This window comes from Eschrichtius robustus, chromosome 4 (genome assembly GCF_028021215.1).
Source record: "Eschrichtius robustus isolate mEscRob2 chromosome 4, mEscRob2.pri, whole genome shotgun sequence".
Lineage (NCBI taxonomy): Eukaryota > Metazoa > Chordata > Mammalia > Artiodactyla > Eschrichtiidae > Eschrichtius > Eschrichtius robustus.
The window spans coordinates 15,148,555-15,166,649 of NC_090827.1; the positions used below are offsets into that span (position 1 = coordinate 15,148,555).

At 37.4% G+C, this 18,095-nt stretch overlaps 1 protein-coding gene across 3 annotated transcripts in view; it reads left to right on the forward strand.

Annotated features, from left to right (window-relative positions):
• PDLIM5 (PDZ and LIM domain 5) overlaps positions 1 to 18,095 on the forward strand; it is a 210,841-nt gene that overhangs the window by 59,116 nt on the left and 133,630 nt on the right. For all 3 annotated transcript variants that reach the window (XM_068542458.1, XM_068542459.1, XM_068542460.1), the window contains exon 3: positions 6,540 to 6,691. In XM_068542458.1, the coding sequence (XP_068398559.1) occupies positions 6,540 to 6,691 (152 nt within the window). The remainder of the gene's footprint in view (positions 1 to 6,539; positions 6,692 to 18,095) is intronic.

Sequence of the window (18,095 nt, forward strand, 5' to 3'; positions counted from 1 at the left end):
TGTTTGGTCTTCCTTTAAGGAGGGAAGGGAAAAATCAGGTCTGACTGGTCAGTTTGAAAAGTTGTCTTCTCTGCCCTTAGGTGCTTGAGGTAGATGTCCAGCCCATGTGAATTGATGGCGTAGTTTGATAACAGGTGGTTGATATTAGATCCTTTCTTATCTAAGTCAATGGGGAGGCTCAGTAAAGATACCATTCTCTTGAAGAGCATACAGTTGTCCTAGTTTCTCCATCAGTAAACAGAAGTTCAGAGGTAGTTCTGACATCTGCAGCCATGTCTGCTTGCAACTTAAGTGAGACCACAAAGCAGTGTTTTAAAGAAGCATACAGCTACAATTAAGTTTATGGAAAACTGGACAACAGTACTGAAACATGTATTTAAAGATCAAAGGAGAAGCATTTGCTTGTGATTAGTTTGATTTATAATGAAGCTGACTCAGGAGCCTCCCATGACTGCTTCCTTCTTACACATTGTGCATTTATGAGATACACACACATTTATGGCTGTCATATAGTATGTACAAGATTTACTCATGACAGAAGGTTATTACTGCTTCAAACAAATGCAGACTATTTAGGCTTGAAAAAACAAAGGAAAAAATGAACTATGCAAATAATGAGTGACCTTGTAGTCTTTTCTTAGCTGCTCACAATTCCTAAGAGTGATACATCCTACCCAATTAAGGCAAAAAATTTATCTTTCTATGGAGTGGATGCCTTGAGGAAGTAGTTCTGGGGATAAATGAAAGCTCATAGGAGTTTTCAATGAGATGCCACCTTTAACAAGCTTTAAATTTGTTTCTGTGCATTGGGCCTTTCCCGTTGGCGTTCGTTTAGGCTCTTCCTGCTCTTTAGTTTAAATAGTGAGTAGAGAGCCTGAGCATTGAATAATAAAGACGGTTAGAGATTTAGAAAAGATGTTAATGTCAAAAACCCAAGATGATTAATATTAGTAAGCTCAAAACAACTGTAGACAAAAAGGAGTTTGTTTGACAGTTTAAATAACATGAAAGACTGTACAGATGGCGATGAGCATTTGTTTACATTTCTGATAACTGATTGAGAAAGGGTTGAGATTAAATACAATTAAGCTCTTCCTAATACTTGTTAGATAAAGTACCAAGGGGAGTTGTGACATCTCTTTGGAAATCCTAGGAAAAATATATTAACTAACTATCCAAAATGGATTTACTTTGTTCTATTGAAAATACAGTTTGATTTTTGACCTTTCTTAGGTTAGCTCAGCCTAATGTTTAACTGAAGATTCTCATTTTCAGATTAGAATCTATTTTTCTCTCTTTGGTGAATTAAGTATATTTCTACCAGAATTTCACATATTAAACTGATGGATAGATTTACTGATTTCTTATTTACTGTGGTTTAATCATCTGTTTTTCTAGTACCTACAATCTTCAGGGCTCTTGAGAACATAGTATAAAATATGATCCCTGACCTTATGGCGCTTGTTTTGAAGTTGGAAACAGCTTGATGACTAATTATAGATTGCTTCTATTTCAGGCTTCAGCTTTATTCTACACTGTAGGAAGCAGAAAATATTTGAAGTTGTTCACCCTCATTTTATAAATAAATATGTATTTATTTATTTATATTTTTGGCTGTGTTGGGTCTTCGTTTCTGTGCAAGGGCTTTCTCTAGTTGAGGCAAGTGGGGGCCACTCTTCATCGCGGTGTGCGGGCCTCTCACTATCGCGGCCTCTCTTGTTGCGGAGCACAAGCTCCAGACGCACAGGCTCAGTAGTTGTGGCTCACGGGCCTAGCTGCTCTGCGGCACGTGGGATCCTCCCAGACCAGGGCTCGAACCCGTGTCCCCTGCATTGGCAGGCAGACTCTCAACCACTGCGCCACCAGGGAAGCCCCCACCCTCATTTTATAAATAGTTGACATGATGGAACTCTTCAGTGTGAAGTGGTAGTAGGGTCACCATTATGGAAATACAGTAAGATGGAGGAAAGGGCAAGGAACATGCAGAGGTTGGCGGTAAGGAGGGCTTTAGAAAACTCTTACTGTAGGCACCAGGCAAGATCAAGGTGACAGATGATCAGGGTATGGACTAGCATGGGAGAGGAAGGGAAGAATCAACAAAATTTAGTAATTTCCCTGGATGTGGTACTCACGGAAACAGCAGAATTCACAGGGGCTATATGATTTCTATGCTCCATGTTTTGAAAATAAGAGTGGCAGAGTAAAAAGCAAGCCTAAAAAGATAGGTAATTCTGAGAAGTTGGATTTGAACATCTTGAGATGATAGGCTCTCAGAATTGAGTAGGCAGCTGCAACAAAGGAGTAAGACAAGTTTTATCTAGTGTATAACATTTGATTTGATTAGATTATTTTCTCTTTTTTTTAATACATCTTTATTGGAGTATAATTGCTTTACAATGGTGTGTTAGTTTCTGCTTTATAACAAAGTGAATCAGTTATACACATACAATATGTTCCCATATCTCTTCCCTCTTGCATCTCCCTCCCTCCCACCCTCCCCATCCCACCCCTCTAGGTGGTCACAAAGCACCGAGCTGATCTCCCTGTGCTATGCGGCTGCTTCCCACTAGCTATCTATTTTACGTTTGGTAGTGTATATATGTCCATGCCACTCTCTCACTTCGTCCCAGCTTACCCTTCCCCCTCCCCGTGTCCTCAAGTCCATTCTCTGTGTCTGTGTCTTTATTCCTGTCCTGCCCCTAGGTTCTTCAGAACCTTTTTTTTTTTTTTTAAGATTCCATATGTATGTGTTAGCATACAGTATTTGTTTTTCTCTTTCTGACTTACTTCACTCTGTCTGACAGACTCTAGGTCCATCCACCTCACTACAAATAACTCAATTTTGTTTCTTTTTATGGCTGAGTAATATTAGATTATTTTCTTAATTGTTCATTACCTTTATATTACTGGACTGGGAGTATTTAAATTGCTTTTGTTGGGTACATTTTGAGCAAATGCCCATAGGTTTCAGTGTTTCTATTTTAAGGCTACCTTATGTGAAGAATGGTGAGGTAGGTAATTTAGCTGTGTTCTATTTCTGGTTAAAAAAAGAAATTTTTTTTTTTGGATGCCCTTCTTGCCTAAAACAAAATCTAGGATAAATTATGTTTATTTTTTGTCTTATTATCAGGATTCAAATTTCCATTCATTTATTTTAGTAGGGAATAGATGTTCCTTTGCCCTACCATTCAGATATGACTCTTATTTTAGGATTAGAGTTATACCTTTGTATAGACAGTTCACAGATAGATAAAACTTTTAAGACTGGAAGGGACCTTAGAAGGCCTTTGACATCATCCAGTACAACCTCCACATTTCTTGGATTAGTAATCTGAGATCAGGAGAATAATAATAATAATAGCTAACATTTATTAAGCTGTTATCTACATAATCTTTATAAAACCCGACAAGTAATTCCCATGGAAAGTGGGTGGCATTGCTAGCTTTAGGAGTTGTTTTCTTTGTAAATGTCCTTCACAGTTTGAACAATTTAGTTCTGTGCAGGAGAGATGAACAGTTAGTATTTGTTATTAAATTAAATTATTTCTTTAATATTTATATTAATAAAAAAAGAAATACTAATTATTAAGACAGTCCACACCTATTATTTATTTTATTTATTTATTAATTTTTTTAATTTTTTTTTTTTTGGCTGTGTTGGGTCTTCGTTGCTGTGCGCAGGCTTTCTCTAGTTGCAACGAGCGGGGGCGACTCTTCGTTGCCGTGCGTGGACTTCTCATTGCAGTGGCTTCTCTTGTTGCAGAGCACAGGCTCTAGGTGTGTGGGCTTCAGTAGTTGTGGCACGTGGGCTCAGTGGTTGTGGCTCACAGGCTCTAGAGCGCAGGCTCAGTAGTTGTGGTGCGTGGGCTTCAGTAGTTGTGGCATGCGGGCTCAGTAGTTGTGGCTCATGGGCTCTAGAGCGCAGGCTCAGTAGTTGTGGTGCACAGGCTTGGTTGCTCCGCAGCATGTGGGATCGTCCCGGACCAGGGCTCGAACCCGTGTCCCCTGCACTGGCAGGCGGATTCTTATCTGCTGTGCCACCAGGGAAGTCCCCACACCTGTTTTTTAATACAGTAAAACCATAGTATTTAATGTAGGTATTATTATTTTTAAAGACTTTTTTCTTACTCCCACCACACGCATACATTACTTTCATATTTTAATAAATATATCTGTCTATACAGTATTTTAAAATATACTTAATAAAGTTCTATCTTAATTTTTTTCTTCTTGATCCTATGATCCTGGAATTCAAAATGAACTTTATTTAATTTTCATTGAATTTTGGTATTACTTTGTCAGTCATATAATATATAATAAAAAGTGTGTCTATATGTATATATATACATACACATGTGTATAATATAGCTGTGTTGATAAGTTTGATATGCATTAAATTTTAATCTGTTTTATTACTCTGGAAATTTATTTCTTTATTGTCAACATTTCATTAATTTTTCTTACCTTTAAATATCTGGGCAGCTGAGAGGAGTTGTTTTGTTTGTTCACATTAGTACAAAGATGAAAACGGAATCACTACAGTTGACCCTTGAACACTTGGAGATTAGAGGCACTGGCCCTCTGCGAAGCTGAAAATCCGCCTGTAATTTGTAGTCTGTCCTCTGTATATATAGTTTGGTTCCTCCGTATACAAACACGCAGATCATGTAGTTCTATAGCATTCACTGTTGAAAAAAATCCGCATGTAAGTGGACCCACGCAGTTCAAACTCACGTTGATCAAGGGTCAACTCTATGTACTATGTATATAATAGAGAATATTTCATTTGAAAGGTTTGAAATCTTTTATTTTACACTTTGTGTCTGTTAGATTTTACATATTCCTGCTCAAATAGATATTTTTTCTTACTAATTTCAAGAACTATGTCCATCATTTGATAGTTATATGTTAAATGAGATAAATTTCAAATTATTTAAAATTTTAGTTCTTCCTAACTTTGCACTTTAAAACAAACCATAGATTTTGCCAGTGTTAAATAATAAATACGTGGCATCCATTCATTCAGTATATATTATGAAGGTCTATAGTGTCAGGCACACTTCTAGCTTTAGGGCAGTTGGGGAGAAGCACAGACATGGGCGCTGCCTGGATGGATCTAGCAGTCAATACTGTTTTCTTGATTTTAGATCCAAAGAGTTGTTCTTGTACACTAGGATTGATCTGCCTTGATCATTATTTTTAAGGAAAGAATTTGACAACTGATGGTAATCAAAACCTATCTGAGCATACAATATCCACTTGTATTTATTGCTTTGCTTCCAGATTATGAATTCTGGCACTCAGCCCTTGTTCAGTTTGCTGAGGGATGTTTTTCTTTTAATCAAAAAGTAATTTTAGTAAAATGTTCTCTAAAATATTTAGTTTTTGTTAGTTTTTTTAAAAATGTGGTAAAATATACTTATAAAAGTTAGACATTTTAACCATTTTTAATTGCACAATTCATTAATTGCATCAAGTACATTTTCAGTGTCGTGCAGTCATTACCACTATCCATTTCCAGATGTTTTTCATCATCCCTGCATAAAATCTACACTTTTAAGTATTTGAGAAATAGTGCTTATTTTCTTTCTTTCTTTTTTGGGCCTAGTCTCACCTGTCTTCCAACAGCCCAGTATTCAGTGTGATCTGCATGTACTTAACTGAATTCTAAGCTTGTCATTTTAATTAGAATGGTTCCTTTTGATTTGTACTTGTTCCATGTTTCTGAGTATCTATTAAAATTGCATCATCTTTCAACGTACTGTCATTTTATATTTGTTTGCTCCTTTTGGAGCAATGAAATAGATACACATGAAGTTTGAAGGAGATCAAACTAAATGTAAACATGTAGAAAATTTTGTAAAAAGGGAAAAAAGATTGGGGATTAAAGATCGTGGTACACAAAAGAGTCTGACAGTCTCAGACACAACTAGTTTTCGTCCCCTCGTTCTAAATGCCTGGAGCAGGAAGCACAGCCAGCATAAAAGATATTTGGGCCTGTGATCTAAAAGAATTCAGTCCCTCAAACGCTGGATATGAATTGGACTCAACAGGAAGGATAGTTCAGTAGATCCTCCATCTGTGTTACTCTTTGTGCTCAAACAAAAATACAGCTGTTTAAAGAGTTTTAAAAATTATTTCTAAAAGAGTATTAAATACCCTATTCATATTACTTTCTTTTTTTTTCTGCTAAAATGTAGTTGCCTTGCCTACTTCTCTTCCTTATTTGTAACAATCACACACTACTGTTATACAGTAAAGAAATGGAGAACTTATCAGGGACCTTTTCTCAGACAATTAGTTCAGTTTTTTAGAGAGCAAATAAGAATTTAAGAAAATAAATATGAAAGTATGATAATAAGTATGATAATATGTATGAAAGTCATTTGAATTTTAACTTTACCTGTTAAGCAAGATAATTTGTATTACTTTGTCTAATAGTACATTAATATACTTCTCTTTTGATATAACAAAAGTATAATTTTCATCTGTGTTTATTTTTAAAGAGTGACAATTCTAATGAAATATATTTTTTACAGCTCAAAGATGGCGGCAAAGCATCCCAGGCAAACGTAAGAATTGGTGATGTGGTTCTCAGCATTGATGGAATAAGTGCACATGGCATGACTCATCTTGAAGCCCAGAACAAGATTAAGGGTTGTACAGGCTCTTTGAATATGACTCTGCAAAGGTAAATTGCTTTTTGTTTGGCTCTGAGAGAGAAAACAACACTGAGGAATGTGTCTTCGTGTGTCTGATTCATGGTGTTAACTAAGAAGTAGTTTCTGTTGCCATTGTTGCAGGTAGGTAAATAAAAAATAGAATGGCTTTTAAATTGGGTAATTGAGCAGCATGAGAATTGGTGAAAGCTTTGGATTATAAGGCATGTATTCACATACGCATAAAGATTGTGTGTGCGGTTTCAAAGAGTTTAAGAATTCCTGAAATTTCTCAATGGAGTGCAGCCTAAGAGTTCATGTTACAGGGTAAAACTCTTGGCCTTAATATTCTGGGCAGTATATTAGGGGTATTCTTTTAAGATATGATTTGGCTTTTCTTAGTATGTCTTTTTCCCTTTCTTTCTCTGGGTAGAAAAATAGAATTTTAATATACTCATCTGAAGTCCAAATTTTCTGAACTCAGTTTGGCTTCAATTTTAAAATAATCATCTCATTGATTGTACTATATCAGATCTTTTCAGCATCCCAACATTTGAACTGTATTGAGATCACCTGGATTGCTTGTTAAAAATAGTGATAGGAATCAGAATATCGGGAAGTAAGGACCAAGAATTATATATGAAAAAGTTTTCTATGATTATTATGAAATATGAAGTTAGAACCACTGCAGTGTCTTGGGTTGAGGGGAAGGGAGGAGAAAGAGGGGATAGAGGGAGGGTGATTGAATGATGGCTCTGAACCTTTAGGTTTATAAGGAAGTAGCTATCATTTACCAGGTGGTCATGGAGGGTTTTAAGCAAGTCTTGCTTTTGATAATTACAGAAGTGTTCTCTGGTCCGTAAAATTTGGAAAATGCCATTTACCCCAAAAATATCTCATAGGCTTCCATAAATTGTTGTCTTTATTATAAGTCTTTAAGAGGGGAACAACATGCCATACCTTCCTAACATTTTTAGCTAAGAAACCTTTTTTTTTCTTGGAGTCTCTCCCGGGAGTATTTAAAGGATATATACAGGGCAAATTATATGTACTTGTCTGGAAGAGTATCAATTTGGTCTTAAAACTGAATAGGAAAAATTTAGAAAAACTTAGACTTATAGATTTACTTTGTTGTAGCATGACTTTCTGACCAGTTCTCTTTTGGGGAAGTGTGTGTGTGTCTGTGTGTGAAATTGCTTTCAGTGGAACTGTTGAATCAAAGGTCATGTGTATTTAAAATTTGAAAGCTATTAGCTATACATTTTAATGCATAGAAAAGTAATCAATGAGAAAAAATAACCTTGCTAAAAAGTCCTGTTTCGATAGTATCCTTTCTGTTCTATATATTTAGACATGTAACACAAAAATTGTTACTAATTAAGTGAAAATAGTCATTTTTACTGAGAGGCATTTTTGCTATTTTGAAAGGGAACCAAGAAGTCAAGAAGCTTAACTTGTCTGAGATATCAACAAAGCAAAACAAATACAGATGATGTCGGGCTGTTTCTTAAATTCTAAAGTGAAAGTTTATGTAGGGTATAATCTTTTTTTCTGGACTGTGTATCATTTCTTTCATAGTAGCCTACTTGTTTTCACATTGTGCTCCCTATTTTACAACCTAGGACTCAGTATCTTATTTTCTATTGACAGCACTTCTGGTTCCATAAGAGTAGATGAAAACCAGATGTTACCCTGTTTGGATGAATTTGCAATTTAAGTAATCTGCTACTGACTCTAATACAGATTCTTTTAAGCTACTTGAATACAAAATCTAACAAACCAACTTGTTATAAACATTTGGAGATACTACTTAATCTTATCTTTGTATTTCTGAATATGGATATTCAGAGACTCAAACTATGAGAGAGAATTTTCGAGTCCTGTTGTTATTCATTGTTATTCTCCTTAAGTTTTTGAACACTTCTTGTGTTAGGTAATGTCAGCCTAAAAGAGATTTGCACTTAAGAGAATTCATGGTACAACATTGACAGTACTACTGAAGAAATGCTTTTTGTTTTTTATGGAAAAAAAAAACTTTGAAGAGTTGTCATCAATTCTTCCCTACACCAAAGCCATTTTCTTCTGAAGTTCTCTCTTTCTTATATCAGAGCAAATATTTTTTCTTCTGCTTGTTTCTGAGTTTGAACAACAGCACCCTTAGTTGGCCTCCAGCCACCTGACCCTCTTTATTCCATCTGTCACCAGCCAAGCTGCTCAGCATTCTCCCTCCAAACCGAGTGACCCACAACGGTATTTCCTCTGGGTAACTGTTTTCTTCATGAATATCTAGTATTTGCCTTTACAGACTTGTCTTAGTCCAGTTTCCCTAGAAACAGAACCTGAGATGGTATTCATGTGCAAATGATGTATCAAGAGAGTTCTCTCACATGTTACTTAAAGGGGAGTAGGTCAAGCGGGATTGGGAAGAAGAGGAAACTGAGATGAGGAAGGGTTTGCTCTCATTGGATGTCTAGCCTCAGCTTGACCCAGGAGGGAACTTTGGAACAGAATTGTACCATAGAGCCTGTCTTGCCTTGAGGCAAGGGAACTGGGCTTTTGTCCCCTCTCCCCTTCATTCGTTAGTCGTTGACCAGCAGCTGTCCTGGAAATGTGTGTGTGTGCAGGAGCACAGAAGAGGCTAGGAGGTAGCTTCTGTTGCTTCCACAGGAAGTTGCTGGTATGAACCATTAGCAATGCAGGGGGCACCTTTGGGACTGGATGTACCAAACCAGTCGAAGGGTTCCAGAGGACCCAGCTGGGCACCAATAGCACGTGCTGCGAAATTCCTTCCAGACTGGAGTCCTTTGCTCACAGGATTAGGCTCTCTGTGACCCAGGCACACTCAGACTGTCCTCCCCCTCGGACTTCCCTGGCAGTCCAGTGGTTAAGACTCCGTGCTCCCACTTCAGGGGGCAAGAGTTCGATCCCTAGTCAGGGATATATGCCGCCTGGTGCAGCCAAAAGTTTAAAAAAATAAAAAAAGAAAGATTGTCCTCCCCAGATCATCACTACTCGTCAGAGAATACCATCTTTCCATTTAAGGTAGGTTTCATACTGTCCTCACGTGCCTTTTTTGTCCTCTCATGAAATTTGCTTCATCTGGAATGCCCACCCACCTCTTCACTGCCAATACATGCCTCCACCTCCACAAATCCCATACCAAACCTCATCATCTACCCATAGTCTTTTCTTACTATTGCAACTCATTCATTTTTTTCCCCTCTAAACTCTTATGACAAGTTTTTACCATTCGACTCAACGTTTAATTGTACACTAGGTATAACCAGGAATAACAAGGCAGATTCCATGAATCATATACAAATAAACCTAATTGGTTAATAGTCATACCTAATACTGCCTATGTAATTAACTAATTACTCTGTGTTTCACCAGCTAGACTCCTTGAAAGCAAAGACCTTGTTTTTTGCACTATTTGTATTTGACATCTTGTATAGTTTTGTGCTTTTAGTGTCTAATAAATCTTTGATGGGCACCAGCATTATTTCTCAAACTTGGCATCATTTATTTATTCCACAAATACTTTTTGAGCTATTGCTATGTGCATGGGCTTTCTCTAGTTGCGGTGAGCGGAGGCTACTCTTTGTTGCGGTGCACGGGCTTCTCATTGCAGTAGCTTCTCTTGTTGCAGAGTACGGGCTCTAGGTGTGCAGGCTTCAGTAGTTGTGGCACGTGGGCTCAGTAGTTGTGGCTCATGGGCTCTAGAGCGCAGGCTCAGTACTTGTGGCGCACGGGCTTAGTTGCTCCGTGGCATGTGAGATCTTCCCGGACCAGGGCTCGAACTCGTGTCGCCTGCATTGGCAGGCAGATTCTTAACCACTGCGCCACCAGGGAAGTCCCCCATGTTTGTTTTTGAAATCAAAGTTACCAGCAATTTTGTTTTGTGAATTTTTTTTGTATTAAGTATTATTGTTATATATCTGTTCATTATATATATATATTTAATTGACCTCTTCTTTAAGCCCAACCTCAAAATCCTAAAATAAGATTTAGATAATAAAAGGTTAGATAAAGATACTTGCTTGAGTAAGGTTATTTTGGAACTTTTTTTTCAATCTTGTCTAATTTGGGGGTATGTAATAAAGCAAACATATGCTCTCTCATTGATATCCTAAAAAAATAAGACTTGACTCACTATATTCTAGTATCTAATGAATATAGAGGTGTGGAAGATTTCATTTTGATTTCTTTTATCGTTGGAAAAGATTGGAAAATATTTTTTCCCCCTGAAACTGGCACTGATTCTAAGAGTGCTACAACTGGACAATGAAAAATTCTATTTGAAATTATTTTTCCTCTTGGGAGAACAGGCAAATAGTAGTGTGCTTGTTTTTTAATATCAAGTGCTTTTTGCCTATGCTTTTGATCCCCGTCTAAGTGGATCATTTAAAAAATTACATTATTTCAGCTAATAATAGAAGAAGACTACTTTCTGAAGTTTTGATGTCTAATAACTTTATGAACTATATTAGAGTTGGAGTCTATGAATAAGATTTTTAACTATTTCATTTTATTTCATTAATTCTTTGCATAACATAGATAAACTTGCTACTGACTTACTGTATGAATTGGGGTAGGTTGCTAAACTTCTGGGCCTTAATTTTCTTGACTGTAAAATGAGGTCATGAGTGATTTCTAAGTTCCCTTAAATTCTGGTTCTTGTTCTGGTTTTTTAGCTGTAAATGGATAAGTTCCCTAAAGTTTGCTGTTAGATCAAACTAACTTCAGTTTGCTTGTTTTGGCTGAGAGAATCAGGAAATTGGACTTTCTTCACTGGAGTTATCTTAAACTATGCCAGGTTAGCAAAGTGACTTGTACTACCCTGCCGACTTCAAGGTGAAAGGTAGGTCAGATGGATATTCAAACAGCACTTAATCATAAAAAAATACTTTATATACTTGTCCTTATTTTATATTTTAAAATTAATCCTTTCAGAATCACAGAGAATATATATAACTTTTCTAATCTTCCTTGTTTTTTACATTATCAGTAGTGGCATATCTGTGGGTTTATTTACTTATTTACTTTGGTTCCTTAAATTTCATTTAGTGTATAACTTGTTATGATTGGAAGTGAAAGATCTAGAAGGATTGAGTTTTGAAAAATATTGATGTACTCTCTTTCTGCCTCCCCCTTCTTCCTCATCCTTCAAACAGCAGAAAAATTGTCAGAGGTCCGGTAACTACTACTAATGAATGACAGACTGGAATAATTTAATAGGCACAGTGAGTTACAAAAAAAAAAGAAGTAGCTGTGGTACCAGACTGAAGCTATTAGCCATCTTTTGTTTCATTTTAATGGATTGCTTAACATCCTGTTACTGTTAACTTTAATGAGTTCACCTCTGCTCTTTCTTTCACTATTAGCATAGCGGCAAGATATTTAAAAAAATTTTTTTTAATCCAAGTTTTCAGTTCTCTATCTGGGATGTTTCAATTCATGTGAATTAAAAGACATTTAGTTCGATTACCTTTTCGTTTAATTGGAGTTGCACATTATCCCACCTCAGGTTCCTTTTTCCCCCTTGGTGTTTCACATACTTTTTGAATGTGTTTTCTGCAATTTAGGTTTTACTGTTTGTTTGTTTGTTTGATCGTTTGTGTTGGTTTTAGTTTCTTTTTTTAATTCTTTGTTTGGAGGATAACTTTTCCAGAAGGACTGTCTGATTAATCCTCCCTCTCCCTCATCGTTAAAATTAGAAGTGCTGCTTAGGAAAGGGGATGAGGACAAGCAAGCATTGACATCTCTTCTGTGCAAGGCTTTTCACATATGCATTTAATCCTGCTATCAGTCCATTGAGAAAGGAGTTAGCATACCCATTTTTCAGATGGTTAATTTATGGTTTCGAGGGTTTATGTGACTTGTATAACAAACCCAGGTCAGTTCAAAGACTGTTTCCCTCCCCACTTTCTTATAGCTAGGACTTGGTGACTATAGTCTCCTAATAAAATTTGATAAGACAGGATAGTAATTCAGTAGGGGTAACTCTTTGACTCTTTCACTTGTAAGCAACAGTGTCTCTGTTTTCACACTCACCTGTTGGTATTCTGTAATAAATATTATGCCTGAATTATTTTCTATGTGCTTCGTAGACCCTATAGGTTAGAATAAAAGTAAAAGAGAAAAAGGAGGCTAAGTAGGTTCATGGGTCACTAGATAGGAGCATTCATTTGGATACTGACTTGTATATATGGTTGCCTGTCCTAAATCAGAATACCATCTTTTATTTTTCCCTCCCAAGTTTATAAGCCTGTTCACTATATTTGCTAAATTATTACTGTATTAAAGTTTGAAGACTTTGTTCTTCAGCAGGCTTCTGTGTATGCATCCCATGAGTAACTAAGGGTTCAGGAATTTTAAAAAATACGTTTTTAAGACTTTTTGCTCAATATGACACTGACTGGAAAAGATACCAAAACTGTCAATCAACAAATCCATCAATAGACATGGAAGAGAGGTATTTCTCTTCTGTCTCTTTTTCTTCAATTCGGTAGGGATAAAGATTGCTGAAAATGAACTTGAAGGCTCAAATTAGTACATCTTTTTTAATAGTCTGTAGCAATTTGAATATGGGTTCATCGGGGTGTATTTTGCATTTTGAAATTCTTCCCTGAACTTTGCCTCTTGAAAGTGCGCAGTTATTTTATTTTATTTTTTATAAATTTATTTATTTAATTTCTGGCTGTGTTGGGTCTTCGTTGCTGCACGCAGGCTTTCTCTAGTTGCTGTGAGCCAGGGCAACTCTTCGCTGCAGTGCGCAGGCTTCTCATTGCGGTGGCTTCTCTTGTTGCGGAGCACGGGCTCTAGGCACGTGGGCTTCAGTAGTTGTGGCACGCAGGCTCAGTAGTTGTGGCTCGTGGGCTCTAGAGCGCAGGCTCAGTAGTTGTGGCGCACGGGCTTAGTTGCTCCGCGGCATGTGGGATCTTCCTCCCTGACCAGGGCTTGAACCCGTGTCCCCTGCGTTGGCAGGCAGATTCTTAACCACCGCACCACCAGGGAAGTCCCTTTTATTTTTAACTTTTATTTTTTAACATAAAAGTCTTATTTATTTTTCTGAAGGAAAAATTACTTCAGTTATAATCCTTTGGGAAAATAATCCTAGGAAATAATATATTTAAAGACATGTTTAAAGCTTTATTGTAAAATTTTAATTTGTAGAATATTTCATCTGTGCAGAATTTTTAAACGAAGCCATGAAATAGAGATATAAAGAAGGAGAATGGTAATAAAACTGACTTTGAAATTAGGCAAACTTGGTGCAAACCTTCATTCTACCACTTGCCTAGCTTAAGCAAGTTACATAAGTGAGTTTCAGGTAACCATTTGTAAATGGGCATAGTAATAACTGCCTTCTAAGGCTCTTGTAAAGATTAAATAACAAATGTAAAGAACCTAGGATATAACAGATATAAGTTTTCTCTTCTTTCTTCCTATTTCTCCAGTATAAGTAAGTATTAATATAGTATCCATTGTAAAGTTACTTCCAGGAGGTTATATTTATTTTGTTTCTTAGCAACAAAATGGGTGTGACTGGAGGGAAATAGGGAGAAAATGAGAGGGCAGTCGGGTAGGTAGTTATCTTGGAAAGTCAGAAAGATGATTATGCAAGTGTTAGAAGAAAGGATTGTTTAGTCAAGTGAGTGGTTTTTGATCATACAGTTGTAAAGCTTTTTAAAAGCATGAGGGGATACAAACATTATGCTGAGTGCCAGCTAACTACTGCTTTGGTTAAAAAACTCTCAACCAGTAATTTATGGCAGCGAAGAGAAACCAGTACATACCTAGTCTTGTTTTTTCTGCTAATTCCTCTTGTTCTCCTTAGAGGAAAAATGCAGATGTAATTCTCTTTCACTGTGGGTTAAGCCAGAAAGACAAACAAACAAAGCAAGTATTTTTTCTGTCACTCTCCCATCCAAATTCATGTGTATTCCCTTTAAAGTAATTTAAATTAGTTAAATTGCTAACTTTTGGACTGTGTTATGATACTTTTAGAAATACTTTTCTCTTGTAACTTTTCATCAACACTGTCATTACTTAATTAGTTGGAAAATCTCATAATGTTCCAAATTTTTGAACATTGGACTTCTCTAGATTTACCTTATGACCAGAAGCCATAAGGGGTAGATGTAAAGAGAGTGATTTATGATTTCTGCCTTTAAGGAACTTATGTCTATTTATTAGGACATTCACTGAGGTAAGAAGACACAGAAAGTGCTACAGAGGTTCAAAGAGGGCAAGATCTCATTGAAACAGAAAGGCTTCCTGGAGGTGCTGCATCTTGGGCTAGGCTTTGATGAGAAGGCCATCCAGATGGAGGTGGCCAGTCCCCAGGCATCTGTGGGGGGGAGTATGTGGACCAGTTGGAAATGGAGATAAGAATAAAAGTTAGATTCAAATAGTGCTTTGCAGAGTCTTAGACACTGAGATATTAAAAGTTTTGAGGGGCTTCCCTGGTGGCGCAGTGGTTGAGAATCTGCCTGCCAATGCAGGGGACACGGGTTCGAGCCGTGGTCTGGGAAGATCCCACATGCCGCGGAGCAACTAAGCCCGTGAGCCGCAACTACTGAGCCTGCACGTCTGGAGCCTGTGCTCCGCAACAAGAGAGGCCGCGATAGTGAGAGGCCCGTGCACCACGATGAAGAGTGGCCCCGCTCGCCGCAACTAGAGAAAGCCCTCGCAGAGAAATGAAGACCCAACACAGCCATAAATAAATAAATTAATAAATAAATTAATTAATTAAAAAAAAACAGATAAGAGTGAAGTGTTCTGGTGTTGTAAAAACAGCACTTCATACTTGGCTAAAAAAAAAAAAAAGTTTTGATCAGAAAAGTGACATTTTCTGGATAATATTTAGTGAGATAGCTTGGAAGAAGGTGGAGAAGCGAGAGGCAGGGAGACTGGTCAGGCAAGTATTACGGTAACATGGCTATTTGAGGGCTTGGAGTGGAAAACAGAGGAGAACTGGGGGAAATGAGAACTTGTGAGCAGTAGTTCTGAAAGCCACAGTAATGGTGTGGATATGAGGGAAGAGGGAAGAACCGAAGACAGCTCAGGTGCTCAGCCAGCTGGACCCAGGCTTCGTTCTCCTTCCATCTTCCCCTTGTTCCTCTTCTCACTGGAGCCTGGCTGCTGCCGCTGTCATGTCATTGAAACTGACGCTTGGACATCTCACAGATTCCTCAAGCTCAACATGGTCAAAACTGAGCTCCACACTGCATGTCACCAGTTTGCATTTCCTGCTGCGCTCATCTCGGTGAAGGGCCCACCATCCACCCTGTTACCCAGATCAGAAAGACCCATTCCTTGCTGAACCTCCCACGCCCATCTCTAACCACCAGTCAGTACAATTTGCATAGATCCCCAAGCACACTATGAGTAGAATAGAATAAATTAGCATGGCCTCAGGGTGGGTTGGTGGGGAGAGACACAGCTCCTAGCCCTAATGCCTGTATCTTAAACAGAAAGGTTTAAGGTCCATCGGTTTGGCGTATGCTAATTGAACATTTGCTGTGCTGGTCACTGGGGAGAGAAAGGGAGTCCTCACACCTGCCCTCAAGGAGCTCACAGGGTGCAGCAGTGGCTTCTGACCTTAAGTAAGGACCTTTTTTTTTCAATGTCAAATATTTCATGGGCAACCCTTCCCCCACCACGTTAGGATAACAATTATTTTTTAAGTAACTGCAGATTTTGTAAATATTGTATTGCAGTTTTAAATGAAGAGGAAGATTTTTTACGTTTATGTGTAAGAATCTACATTTATTTAAAAATCCAAATATATAATACATGACTTAAGCAGACTTTAGTGTTTAGTACATAGATGAATTCATGAATCATTTGTGAAAACTTAGAAGTGTGTGCCCGTTACCTCCAGCTGCTTCAAGTGTGGTTCACAGATTGGGAACCACTGGCCAAAAACATTTAAGCCATCTGGAAGTAGAGAGACAGGGGAGCAGAGACATCCACAGGGAAGGCGAGACTGAGGAGAGACAGCATGAGGATGGGGAGGGAAACAAAGACAGAAAGACACAGACTGCAGGACCGTTGAAGGAGTAGAGTAACAGGAGAAGATTCTCCTGGTCACATCGGCTTATAGCAGATTAAAAAGACCCATGGTTCCACAACACTGGATTCTACCAGATTTACCTTCATTATCATTTTAAGAAAAAAAGCTAATTTCAGAGTTTAAGAGGAGAAGCATACAGTTATTTCCTTGTATGAAAAGGAATAGCTGAGAAAGATGTAACATGCACCCTAAGTGGAAAGAATATCACGCCCAACTTTTGAAGGGAAGAAATAATATTCTGTTTTTACACGCTCCAGTGCCTATCACCGTGGCTTGGACATAGAAGATACTCAGTAAGTAGTTATTGCCTTGAGTAGTAGAGACTGCTACTTTTAAAAATACAGTAATTTTTCTACTTTTGCATAACAAACTTAGAAATAATTCACAAGGAGTTATTAGTGAGGTAGAGTGACAGACTGGTCATTCTTGTGTTTTGAATGGCAGCAGTCTCCTTGGAATTCAAAATAAACATTGTTGTCCATCGCATTGAGAGCTTTTGAAAGGATTGAAATTCAGGTCACTCCCAACTGTTTCCAGCGGCTGTTGTTGCTATTAGGGTCTCAAAGGCTGAAATAGCTTAGGCTTTATAAGAGTTGGAAAGTAAACAGGAGTGAAGGGCTGTGCAGAACACAAGCGACAGAGTATTTATACTGTTGAACTTTGCAGCTTACTTCTTCTTTCATGTATTTCAAAGGCTGTGTTTTCCTAGTAAACCAGCTTTATAAATAGATCTCTAAATGTTACTAGTCCTAATAATTTCTTTTATCAGCTATGATCCCTATTAACACTTGATCTGAAATTTAAAGCATATGAAAAATAGTCTTTCATTCATCTATTTTTTGTATGTATGAATTTTAATTTCTTGTATAATACAGCAAGAGTTCATTTCTGCATTACAATAAAAATCCATAGATGAAAATCTTGAGTTCAGTGACCTCTCTTACAATCGAGTGTGCCTTTATCTTGACTGTTGTGGCTGAAGTTTACGGCACTGTTTTCCTGTGTAATTCATCCCGTTACAATGAATATGAGGGGCTTTCCAGATTCTTTTGTTTTATTGGAATTTTGTTATATAGACTGTGTTTTGAAATAGCGGATTATTTATTAGTTCAGAATGTTTTTGTTATCCTGAGGTTATGTCTGGTCACTAAATTATTCTTAAAACTAAGAAAAGTATTTTTATATTTGAAAGCTGTTAGTTAACTGCCTCTTTCAAACTAGGATTTTAATCTCTTTGACACACTGAAATATAGAACAACATCTCTTTTCTAGATTTCATAGATTCTGTAACATTCACATAGATTTCATTTTCTAATGAGAACCTGTTCGCTTTAGTAAGGCAAAGAGTTATCTCC